At 30.4% G+C, this 14377-nt stretch overlaps 1 protein-coding gene across 1 annotated transcript in view; it reads right to left on the reverse strand.

Moving 5' to 3' along the window:
* Positions 1-8798: 8798 nt before the first annotated feature.
* Positions 8799-14377, reverse strand: part of LOC143228462 (cytoplasmic dynein 2 heavy chain 1-like) — a 197919-nt gene continuing 192340 nt past the window's right edge. Inside the window, 1 exon segment of the mRNA XM_076459717.1 lies at positions 8799-9080. Within this exon segment, the coding sequence (XP_076315832.1) occupies positions 8799-9080 (282 nt within the window).

The raw sequence follows: 14377 nt of genomic DNA on the forward strand, positions 1-14377 counted from the left end.
AGCTGAATACTGTAGTGTTTATACTGCAAGTAAATTAGTGTGTTGCTTTGGTTGAAAAAATATTTTCACACAGTCTTATTATCATAAGTAACTGATTTATTTGTAGATTCCCAGCAAGTAGCTGTTCTAACTCCTGCTGTTATTATTGAGTATGTTAGTGTCAATAAACATGTATTACATTCAGTATAACTGTATTACAGCTGCAGTGAGGTATTGGTACTACTAATAATTAGAAACATGTACATATAAAAATGAATTTATCTGGGAGAGTTGGCTAAGAAACATTTATATGTGGTAAAATGTTCAACTAATTTAGCACATTTTCCCCATGGTAAAACTTTAGGAGAAATAGTGTTTTACTTTGTTCTCAGAAGGCTTTGTTTCACGGTGTTCCTGGGAAATGTTTCAGATTTTCTTTGAATAGTAAAAGTTTTTATAAATGAGAAAAATCACGGGACATTAATAGTTTATTCAACTACATAATTACATTTACTGTGATTTGAAAAACCTTAAATAAACTTGGCTGATGGTAAGTGATTGACTAGTCTGAACAACACACTCCAGTGAAGTGATATGTGTATATTACCTATCTAGTAATATACAACAAACAGATCAAATGTTTGTTATTATGACACCCACACTCAGAATTTCAAATCATCAATAGTTCCTAAAACAACAATCACCTCAAATATAAGTTTATAAGAATTAATTTGTTTGTAATATTCATTAAATTAAAACATTTATCAATTAGTTGAGTGTAGGTGTTATATCTAGTTGGATAAATATGAGAAGATAATGAATGGCTTAGGTATGTGAAACAATATTTATCTTGTGTAATAAGTAGTAATTGTTAGGTTTATTAACACTCCTTTAACTAAATATATCATGATTCATATGTCTCAAGCTATATTATACTTTCATATGACAAAAGTTGTGTAATACTCTTTACTGTTGAATTCATGTAATGAGAAACGTGTGTTTTAACACTCAACCTTTATATCTATGTTTAATATCTAAAATCATTGTGCCTCAAATCATGAAAGAATAAGTTAATCAAATATAATATTTTAGTGCCACTAACTGCTCAGACAAAACAAACAAACTAGAGACCAGAGCGTAATACTAGCTTGAATTATCACAGTTAAATATTTCACAAAACACAAGCTAGAGGCCCAAATGTAATACTAGCTTGAATTATCACAGTGAAATTAACTATTTTTCAGAAAAATGCAGCTCCACACTGCAGCCAATGGTCAGTATTTCCACCACTAGGAATGTCCAGGGATGTGACAATGCGATCTCTTTCTGGCGTGAAGTACAGTGGAAGGAAATAACTTGATTCTTTGTATGGAGGTTTTAGATCCTGTCACAAAAAAAAGTTGGCTGAGTTCCTTTCAAATATTATAATAAAATTATGTGTATCATAAAGTCCATCATAAAAGTGACCAAATAAATATCCTTGAAATGTGTCAAAAGAGTAAAAAAAGAATCATTTATATTTCTTTAAAATATCATATTTAAAAATTTAAAATTTATTTGGTTTCATTAAAAATATGTATTCCATTTTATATGTTTAACATTAATTTCTGATTATTAATTATATTCCAAAACATCATATATAACACTATGAGAATACAGTGCCTTAACCTTTGGAATCAAACCATTGGACAAAGGAAAACTTAATTCCATAAGAGTGAACATTCTAACCTGTAGACTCAGGCCCATATACAAAGAAAATTTAATACCATGAAAATCAACTTTCTTAATTATAATCCAGACCAGAGTCATGAAGAAATTTAATACTACGAATGAACTGTCCTAACCTTTGGAATCCAGGCCAGGTACATGGAGAATTTAATACTACAGATGAACTGTCCTAACCTTTGGAATCCAGGCCAGGGTACATGGAGAAATTTAATACTACATGAATGAACTGTCCTAACCTTTGGAATCCAGGCCAGGGTACATGGAGAAATTTAATACAATATGAATGAACTGTCCTAACCTTTGGAATCCAGGCCAGGGTACATGGAGAAATTTAATACTACAGAGATGAACTGTCCTAACCTTTGGAATCCAGGCCAGGGTACATGGAGAAATTTAATACAATATGAATGAACTGTCCTAACCTTTGGAATCCAGGCCAGGGTACATGGAGAAATTTAATACTATGAGAATGAACTGTCCTAACTTTGGAATCCAGACCAGAGTCATGAAGAGAATTTAATACTACGAATGAACTGTGCTAACCTTTGGAATCCAGGCCAGGGTACATGGAGAAATTTAATACTACCAATGAATGAACTGTCCTAACCTTTGGAATCCAGGCCAGGGTACATGGAGAAATTTAATACTATATGAATGAACTGTCCTAACCTTTGGAATCCAGGCCAGGGTACATGGAGAAATTTAATACTATAGAATGAACTGTCCTAACCTTTGGAATCCAGGCCAGGGTACATGGAGAAATTTAATACTATCTGAATGAACTGTCCTAACCTTTGGAATCCAGGCCAGGGTACATGGAGAAATTTAATACTACTGAATGAACTGTCTAACCTTTGGAATCCAGGCCAGGGTACATGGAGAAATTTAATACTACATGAATGAACTGTCCTAACCTTTGGAATCCAGGCCAGGGTACATGGAGAAATTTAATACTATATGAATGAACTGTCCTAACCTTTGGAATCCAGGCCAGGGTACATGGAGAAATTTAATACTATATGAATGAACTGTCTAACCTTTGGATCCAGGCCAGGTACATGGAGAAATTTAATACTATGAATGAACTGTCCTAACCTTTGGAATCCAGACCAGGTCATGGAGAAATTTAATACTACACGAATGAACTGTCCTAACCTTTGGAATCCAGGCCAGGGTACATGGAGAAATTTAATACTATCTGAATGAACTGTCCTAACCTTTGGAATCCAGGCCAGGGTACATGGAGAAATTTAATACTATATGAATGAACTGTCCTAACCTTTGGAATCCAGGCCAGGGTACATGGAGAAATTTAATACTATCTGGAATGAACTGTCCTAACCTTTGGAATCCAGGCCAGGGTACATGGAGAAATTTAATACTATCTGAATGAACTGTCCTAACCTTTGGAATCCAGGCCAGGGTACATGGAGAAATTTAATACTACATGAATGAACTGTCCTAACCTTTGGAATCCAGGCCAGGGTACATGGAGAAATTTAATACTATATGAATGAACTGTCCTAACCTTTGGAATCCAGGCCAGGGTACATGGAGAAATTTAATACTATATGAATGAACTGTCCTAACCTTTGGAATCCAGGCCAGGGGTACATGGAGAGAATTTAATACTATATGAATGAACTGTCCTAACCTTTGGATCCAGGCCAGGGTACATGGAGAAATTTAATACTATCTGAATGAACTGTCCTAACCTTTGGATCCAGGCCAGGTACATGGAGAAATTTAATACTACACGAATGAACTGTCCTAACCTTTGGAATCCAGGCCAGGGTACATGGAGAAATTTAATACTATATGAATGAACTGTCCTAACCTTTGGAATCCAGGCCAGGGTACATGGAGAAATTTAATACTACGAATGAACTGTCCTAACCTTTGGAATCCAGGCCAGGGTACATGGAGAAATTTAATACTACTGAGAATGAACTGTCCTAACCTTTGGAATCCAGGCCAGGGCATGGAGAAATTTAATACTATATGAATGAACTGTCCTAACCTTTGGATCCAGGCCAGGGTACATGGAGAATTTAATACTACAGAATGAACTGTCCTAACCTTTGGAATCCAGGCCAGGGTACATGGAGAAATTTAATACTATATGAATGAACTGTCCTAACCTTTGGAATCCAGGCCAGGGTACATGGAGAATTTAATACTATCTGAATGAACTGTCCTAACCTTTGGAATCCAGGCCAGGGTACATGGAGAATTTAATACTACGAATGAACTGTCCTAACCTGGAATCCAGGCCAGGGTACATGGAGAAATTTAATACTATATGAATGAACTGTCCTAACCTTTGGATCAGGCCAGGGTACATGGAGAAATTTAATACTATCTGAATGAACTGTCCTAACCTTTGGAATCCAGGCCAGGGTACATGGAGAAATTTAATACTATACGAATGAACTGTCCTAACCTTTGGAATCCAGGCCAGGGTACATGGAGAAACTGAATATGTACTTGGGGAATCATGAACACAATCAATAAGATGGTCTCCATCAAGATGCAGCCCTCCAGCTGTAGTCACTGATTTTCACCACAAGTTTGGCTCCTGATATTCCACTTTTCCATGTGGTTTACAAGTTTCAAGTTGTCCATTGGCTGTTGTAGTATTCTAAAAAATGTTATGAAGATTTAGTATTCTAAAGATGGTATTATGATGAAGATTTAGTATTCTAAAGATGGTATTAGTATGACAGAAGATTTAGTATTCTAAAGATGGTATCACAAAGATTTAGTATTCTAAAGATGGTATCAAGAAGATTTAGTATTCTAAAGATGGTATCAAGAAGAAGTATTTAGTAAAGGCGGTATTAAAGATGTTATATCAAGAAGATTTAGTATTCTAAAGATGGTATCAAGAAGATTTAGTATTTATCACAAAGATTTGGTATAAGAGGCGGTATCAAGAAGATTTAGTATTCTAAAGATGGTATCAAGAAGATTTAGTATTCTAAAGATGTTATCAAGAAGATTTAGTATTCTAAAGATGGTATCAAGAAGAAGATTTAGTATTATCACAAAGATTAGTATTCTAAAGGCGTATCAAGAAGATTTAGTATTCTAAAGATGGTATCAAGAAGATTTAGTATTCTAAAGATGGTATCAAGAAGATTTAGTATTCTAAAGATGGTATCAAGAACATTTAGTATTCTAAAGATGGTATCAAGAAGATAAAGGTATCAAGAAGATTTAGTATTTAAAGATGGTATAAAGAACATTTAGTATTCTAAAGATGGTATCAGAAGATTTAGTATTCTAAAGATGGTATCATGAAGAAGATTTAGTATTCTAAAGATGTTATCAAGAAGATTTAGAATGTATTCTAAAGAAGATTTAGTATTCTAAAGATGTTATCAAGAAGATTTAGTATTCTAAAGATGGTATCAAGAAGATTTAGAGAGAAGATTTAGTATTTTAAAGATGGTATCAAGATGAATTTAGTATTCTAATCAGATGATCAAAGTAATAGTAAATTAGCTATCATCAATACCATTTAGTATTGTTATTATATATCCCATTAAGTTTCTAAGATGGTAAATGGAAGATTTAGTATTCTAAAGATGGTATCAAGAACATATATATTATGATCAAAGATTTATAATTCAAAGACTAATCATACATATAAACTGGTATTGAATATACTTTTACAGATTTAATACTAAAGATGGTATCAAGAAGAGTATTTTAAACATGGTATCAAGAAGAATATTTGAGTATTCTAAAGATGTTATCACAAAGATTAGTATTCTAAAGACGGTATCAAGAAGATTTAGTATTCTAAAGATGTTATCACATTAGTATCTAAAGACGGTATCAAGAAGATTTAGTATTCAAAGATGGTATCAAGAAATTTAGTATTCTAAAGATGGTATCAAGAATATTTAGTATTCTAAAGATATCAAAAGAACATTTAGTATTCTAAAGATGGTATCAAGAAGATTTAGTATTCTAAAGATGGTATCAAGAAGATTTAGTATTCTAATGATATATCAAGAACATTTAGTATTCTAAGAACAGTCATGAACATAAAGAATATCATAATAGATTTATCTTAACATGTTATCATGAAGAAATGAAGATTTAGTATATAGTCCATGTCTTGACTATATATTATGACTAAAGTTTATAATTACATACTAATCATCATATAAACTGGTCTGTAATATATTTTACAGTTATGACACTGAGTGTCAGATACACACAATAGAGAAGGATATAACATGTGTCACACTGATATATACATAATATATAATCATAGTATTATATATATAACATAATGTATAACATAATATATATACATATATAACAATCATAACATAATGTATATATATAACAATCATAACATAATGTATATATATAACAATCATAACATAAATGTATATATATAACAATCATAACATATATATATATAACAATCATAACATAATATATATATATATAACAATCATAACATATATATATTATATAACAATCATAACATATATATATATATATAACAATCATAATGCCAATATATATATATATATAACAATCATAACATGATTCAATAATATATGTATATAACAGTCAATGCATACATATATATATATATGTAACAATCATAACAATATATATATATAACAATCATCATGACATATATATATATATATAACAATCATAACATAATATATATATATATATAACAATCATGACATTATATATATATATATAACAATCATAACATTATATATATATATATAACAACATAACATTATATATATACATATATAACAATCATAACATTATATATATATATATATAATAATCATAACATTATATATATATATATATATAACAATCATAACATATATATATATATATAACAATCATAACATATATACAGTATATATATAACAATCATAACATTATATATATATATAACCAATCATAACATTATATATATATATATATAACAATCATAACATTTATATATATATATATAACAATCATAACATTATATATATATATATAACAATCATAACATTATATATATATATATAACAATCATAACATAATATATATATAACAATCATAACATTATATATAATATATATAAATACTTCTTATTAAGACCACATTACAATAAAATTATTTACTTTTTACTATTCCTAAAACTTTGTCTTGATGTCACTACTAATACATCAATCTTTGTACATACTGAATGGTTAATCACAGAGAAAACATATCAGTACAAACAGGACTTACTCTAGTGTAACAGTGATGTGTCTCTAGAATTACAACTCTAATATCTGGGATTCATTTTTCATAGTAGACAAACAAAGCCCAATGTGACTTTAATATTATAGTAAAACCATTGACAGAAATATTTCAAAGATAGGAGCAAGAACAGAAGAAAACTGTACAATGTTCAGAACATTGTTGTTGTTTAATTTATATATATTTTTGATGTCAATATTATATATTCATATACGATTTTATTTGTTGAATAAACTCACTAGAACTGAATATCTCCCCTTTAATATTTCTTAGTGTAATAAAGACAGAGGGCACTCGGTGGTAAACATCCCTGCAGCTACAGAGTAAACTGGAACATCCTTTTGAGCTGCATGAACTAACTGCATTGAAACTCAATTTTCCTAACAGTGCATTGTAGTGGGTCTGTCTACTTTGCTTAAAAACAATGTCATGCCATTTGCTTTGTTGAAATAACACATGGTATAAGAAAATACCATTGTAGACAGCCGTCATCTTACATACAAGCTATAATACAAGGCAGTGGCTTCACTGCACTTTTTTTTATCTATTTAGGAAATTTATTGTTGAAATGTATCAAAGGGCAACTACTACAGGGTGTTTGGAAAGTCACTGTGCACTTATATATTTATCAACACACATGTTTCAATATAGAATACAGGAGTTAAATATGAATGACAATTATAAACAATGTTGAAAGTGACCCCCGTTGGCATCAATACAGGCCTGGATCCTTCTTATTTTGTTTCTAAACACTGCTATCAGTTGCTGGCTTGAAATAGACTGAATAAAATATGATTAGAAAACTGCACAGTGACTTTCTGAACATCCTGTAATATATGATAAGACAAAATATTAGACTGAACAACTGTATGAAACAGGAAGTATCTTTCATACGTCTGATCTGGTTTCATGTAACTGGTTGTCCATCCAACAGGGACACTTCAGGTCTAGTTTTATATACTGGTTATTATATATACTAGCAAATGCCCATTGAATTATTTCAATGGATATACAATGGTATTGTTCAGTGGGCCATTAACAACTGTATCATTCAATGTTATTTCAATAAGAAAAACATCCATTGTATTTGTTGTTATAAGCAAAAGAGACTGACTGGAATACACTGTTGACAAATCTGTTTGGGTTTAATGAAATAAATTCATCCAGAACAATTAAAAATTCAATTCCTTAACTAGCTATAAGAATATTTTCTGTTGGATGTTACTGTTTCTTGTCAATTTACTGGGTACAAGAAAAGACCACTAATAAAGTAGTGCTTTCTGACAGTTCTTAGTGTTAAAAAGGAGTTTTTTATTAAATCAATTTATTTGACTTGGTATAATAAAATGTAATATATGTATATAATAACAACATGAAAAATATATAAACTGAATAACAACAAATATATGTTCCAGTTTTAATGGACTTGTTTACCTACTTTCTTGTATTTAAAAAATATTTCTTTACGTCAGAAGTTGGAATAAATCCCATTTTCCCCTGAAATTCCCTCAGAAAAAAACAAGGTTTTTAATAAGTTTTTCTCAGCTAAACTGTTCAGCCAAAAACAAAGATTGATGAACAAAGAAGTCTCAATAAATTTTAGGATGAATAATATTCCTGTAATGCATTCTTAAAAGTAAGCACTTTTATATAAAATTTTGTTTTCTATGAATAACTGTTCAGCAGACAGCGTGTGACAGATGAACATATATATAAATTTCCATATAGTTTGTTTTACACTGATCTTTAACTTTATGACACATTTACTACAGTTTGTTTGATTTTGATAAATTTTCCTGCATGCTCTACAGAATCTGTTGTATTAAGTTTGATATAAATCCTGCACTGTGGTGACAGTCCTGTAGAAAAGGTTTATGTTTGTAAGTACCGTGCAGATTGCTGTGAAGGGCATTTAAGAACGTGTCTGGGTGGAAAAGTTCTGACAGATCTAGAGTGTCTTGCAGAAGTGAGTCCGACTCAGTTTTCTGAAGCCACTTTTGGATGGCCAGTGCTCGACTCATGACACTACGTAAGTATTGTAGAGGATCATCCGATCCTTCCCACTTTTTCTGCCACTGAGTTGGAGTCTGTAAAAAAAAAAATTAACAAAGCAGAATTTTTGTTAAATTCTAAATAACTAATTATTTATTTTAAAACAGAATGTTAAATATGTCCAATGTAATAGAACATTAAAAACTTATCAGATATGTAGAAAATATTTGGTTTCTTATACTAATATGTGGATATACTTAATAATATTTCTATAGTTTAGTAACATTACACTATTATAAAAATTAAAAAGTACAGTTATCTGTTTTAATAAAAGTGACCAGTTATACATTTATTAGCTTATTTCAACTCACAAATACTTAATAAACTATTGTAAGATAACTAAAACTTTGTTTAACGAACATAAATATTTACTTTCTGTTACAGTAGAGATTAGCAATTTATTCTATCGTTTATATGCTATTATAATGGCTTTAATGGTCTTGTTTTGAAAATAATGACTTTATTGTTTGTCTTGGAATAGTCAAAGTGAAAAGCACTGATCATAATGAAACTATTTATAACTACAAAGTTGAAATACAAACTTAATATCACCTTACTTCTCCTAAACAATCACTTACTTCATAATTGTATCTACACGTCCTGTTTTTATAAACTTACTGAAACACAAACTCAGTTCTACAAAGTTGAACTACAAACTTAATATCACCTTACTTCTCCTAAACAATCACTTACTTCATAATTGTATCTATACGTCCTGTTTTTATAAACTTACTGAAACACAAACTCAGTTCTACAAAGTTCACCTACAAACTTAATATCACCTTACTTCTCCTAAACAATCACTTACTTCATAATTGTATCTATACGTCCTGTTTTTTATAAACTTACTGAAACACAAACTCAGTTCTACAAAGTTCACCTACAAACTTAATATCACCTTACTTCTCCTAAACAATCACTTACTTCATAATTGTATCTACCGTCCTGTTTTATAAACTTACTGAAACACAAACTCAGTTCTACAAAGTTGAAATACAAACTTAATATCACCTTACTTCTCCTAAACAATCACTTACTTCATAATTGTATCTATACGTCCTGTTTTTATAAACTTACTGAAACACAAACTCAGTTCTACAAAGTTCACCTACAAACTTAATATCACCTTACTTCTCTAAACAATCACTTACTTCATAATTGTATCTATACGTCCTGTTTTATAAACTTACTGAAACACAAACCCAGTTCTACAAAGTTGAAATACAAACTTAATATCACCTTCCGTCTCCTAAACAATCACTTACTTCATAATTGTATCGACACGTCCTGTTTTTATAAACTTACTGAAACACAAACTCAGTTCTACAAAGTTCACCTACAAACTTAATATCACCTTACTTCTCTAAACAATCACTTACCTCATAATTGTATCTACACGTCCTGTTTTTTATAAACTTACTGAAACACAAACTCAGTTCTACAAAGTTGAAATACAAACTTAATATCACCTTACTTCTCCTAAACAAACACTTACTTCATAATTGTATCTATACGTCCTGTTTTTATAAACTTACTGAAACACAAACTCAGTTCTACAAAGTTCACCTACAAACTTAATATCACCTTACTTCTCCTAAACAATCACTTACTTCATAATTGTATCTATACGTCCTGTTTTTATAAACTTACTGAAACACAAACTCAGTTCTACAAAGTTGAAATACAAACTTAATATCACCTTCCGTCTCCTAAACAATCACTTACTTCATAATTGTATCGACACGTCCTGTTTTTATAAACTTACTGAAACACAAACTCAGTTCTACAAAGTTCACCTACAAACTTAATATTACCTTACTTCTCCTAAACAATCACTTACTTCATAATTGTATCTACACGACCTGTTTTTATAAACTTACTGAAACACAAACTCAGTTCTACAAAGTTCACCTACAAACTTAATATTACCTTACTTCTCCTAAACAATCACTTACTTCATAATTGTATCTACACGTCCTGTTTTTATAAACTTACTGAAACACAAACTCAGTTCTACAAAGTTCACCTACAAACTTAATATGACCTTACTTCTCCTAAACAATCACTTACTTCATAATTGTATATACACGTCCTGTTTTTATAAACTTACTGACACACAAACTCAGTTCTACAAAGTTCACCTACAAACTTAATAATACCTTACTTCTCCTAAACAATCACTTACTTCATAATTGTATCTATACGTCCTGTTTTTATAAACTTACTGAAACACAAACTCAGTTCTACAAAGTTGAAATACAAACTTAATATCACCTTCCGTCTCCTAAACAATCACTTACTTCATAATTGTATCTACACGTCCTGTTTTTATAAACTTACTGAAACACAAACTCAGTTCTACAAAGTTCACCTACAAACTTAATATTACCTTACTTCTCCTAAACAATCACTTACTTCATAATTGTATCTACACGGCCTGTTTTTATAAACTTACTGAAACACAAACTCAGTTCTACAAAGTTCACCTACAAACTTAATATCACCTTACTTCTCCTAAACAATCACTTACCTCATAATTGTATATAAACTTACTGAAACACAAACTCAGTTCTACAAAGTTCACCTACAAACTTAATATCACCTTACTTCTCCTAAACAATCACTTACTTCATAATTGTATCTACACGGCCTGTTTTTATAAACTTACTGAAACACAAACTCAGTTCTACAAAGTTCACCTACAAACTTAATATTACCTTACTTCTCCTAAACAATCACTTACTTCATAATTGTATCTACACGGCCTGTTTTTATAAACTTACTGAAACACAAACTCAGTTCTACAAAGTTCACCTACAAACTTAATATCACCTTACTTCTCCTAAACAATCACTTACTTCATAATTGTATCTACACATCCTGTTTTTATAAACTTACTGAAACACAAACTCAGTTCTATAAAGTTCACCTACAAACTTAATATCACCTTACTTCTCCTAAACAATCACTTACTTCATAATTGTATCTACACATCCTGTTTTTTTAAACTTACTGAAACACAAACTCAGTTCTATAAAGTTCACCTACAAACTTAATATCACCTTACTTCTCCTAAACAATCACTTACTTCATAATTGTATCTACACATCCTGTTTTTATAAACTTACTGAAACACAAACTCAGTTCTACAAAGTTCACCTACAAACTTAATATCACCTTACTTCTCCTAAACAATCACTTACCTCATAATTGTATCTATACGTCCTGTTTTTATAAACTTACTGACACACAAACTCAGTTCTACAAAGTTCACCTACAAACTTAATATCACCTTACTTCTCCTAAACAATCACTTACCACATAATTGTATCTACACGTCCTGTTTTTATAAACTTACTGAAACACAAACTCAGTTCTATAAAGTTCACCTACAAACTTAATATCACCTTACTTCTCCTAAACAATCACTTACCACATAATTGTATCTACACGTCCTGTTTTTATAAACTTACTGAAACACAAACTCAGTTCTACAAAGTTGAAATACAAACTTAATATCACCTTACTTCTCCTAAACAATCACTTACTTCATAATTGTATCTATACGTCCTGTTTTATAAACTTACTGAAACACAAACTCAGTTCTACAAAGTTCACCTACAAACTTAATATCACCTTACTTCTCTAAACAATCACTTACTTCATAATTGTATCTACACGTCCTGTTTTATAAACTTACTGAAACACAAACTCAGTTCTACAAAGTTCACCTACAAACTTAATATCACCTTACTTCTCCTAAACAATCACTTACTTCATAATTGTATCTACACGTCCTGTTTTTATAAACTTACTGAAACACAAACTCAGTTCTACAAAGTTCACCTACAAACTTAATATCACCTTACTTCTCCTAAACAATCACTTACTTCATAATTGTATCTACACGTCCTGTTTTTATAAACTTACTGAAACACAAACTCAGTTCTACAAAGTTCACCTACAAACTTAATATCACCTTACTTCTCCTAAACAATCACTTACTTCATAATTGTATCTACGGCCTGTTTTATAAACTTACTGAAACACAAACTCAGTTCTACAAAGTTCACCTACAAACTTAATATCACCTTACTTCTCCTAAACAATCACTTACCTCATAATTGTATATAAACTTACTGAAACACAAACTCAGTTCTACAAAGTTCACCTACAAACTTAATATCACCTTACTTCTCCTAAACAATCACTTACTTCATAATTGTATCTACACGGCCTGTTTTTATAAACTTACTGAAACACAAACTCAGTTCTACAAAGTTCACCTACAAACTTAATATCACCTTACTTCTCCTAAACAATCACTTACTTCATAATTGTATCTACGGCCTGTTTTTTATAAACTTATTGAAACACAAACTCAGTTCTACAAAGTTCACCTACAAACTTAATATCACCTTACTTCTCCTAAACAATCACTTACTTCATAATTGTATCTACACATCCTGTTTTTATAAACTTACTGAAACACAAACTCAGTTCTATAAAGTTCACCTACAAACTTAATATCACCTTACTTCTCCTAAACAATCACTTACTTCATAATTGTATCTATACGTCCTGTTTTTATAAACTTACTGAAACACAAACTCAGTTCTATAAAGTTCACCTACAAACTTAATATCACCTTACTTCTCCTAAACAATCACTTACCTCATAATTGTATCTATACGTCCTGTTTTTATAAACTTACTGAAACACAAACTCAGTTCTATAAAGTTCACCTACAAACTTAATATCACCTTACTTCTCCTAAACAATCACTTACCTCATAATTGTATCTACACATCCTGTTTTTATAAACTTACTGAAACACAAACTCAGTTCTACAAAGTTCACCTACAAACTTAATATCACCTTACTTCTCCTAAACAATCACTTACCTCATAATTGTATCTATACGTCCTGTTTTTATAAACTTACTGACACACAAACTCAGTTCTACAAAGTTCACCTACAAACTTAATATCACCTTACTTCTCCTAAACAATCACTTACCACATAATTGTATCTACACGTCCTGTTTTTATAAACTTACTGAAACACAAACTCAGTTCTATAAAGTTCACCTACAAACTTAATATCACCTTACTTCTCCTAAACAATCACTTACCACATAATTGTATCTACACGTCCTGTTTTTATAAACTTACTGAAACACAAACTCAGTTCTACAAAGTTGAAATACAAACTTAATATCACCTTACTTCTCCTAAACAATCACTTACTTCATAATTGTATCTATACGTCCTGTTTTATAAACTTACTGAAACACAAACTCAGTTCTACAAAGTTCACCTACAAACTTAAT

The sequence above is a fragment of the Tachypleus tridentatus genome, chromosome 10, assembly GCF_004210375.1.
Source record: "Tachypleus tridentatus isolate NWPU-2018 chromosome 10, ASM421037v1, whole genome shotgun sequence".
NCBI classification, from domain to species: Eukaryota; Metazoa; Arthropoda; class Merostomata; order Xiphosura; family Limulidae; genus Tachypleus; species Tachypleus tridentatus.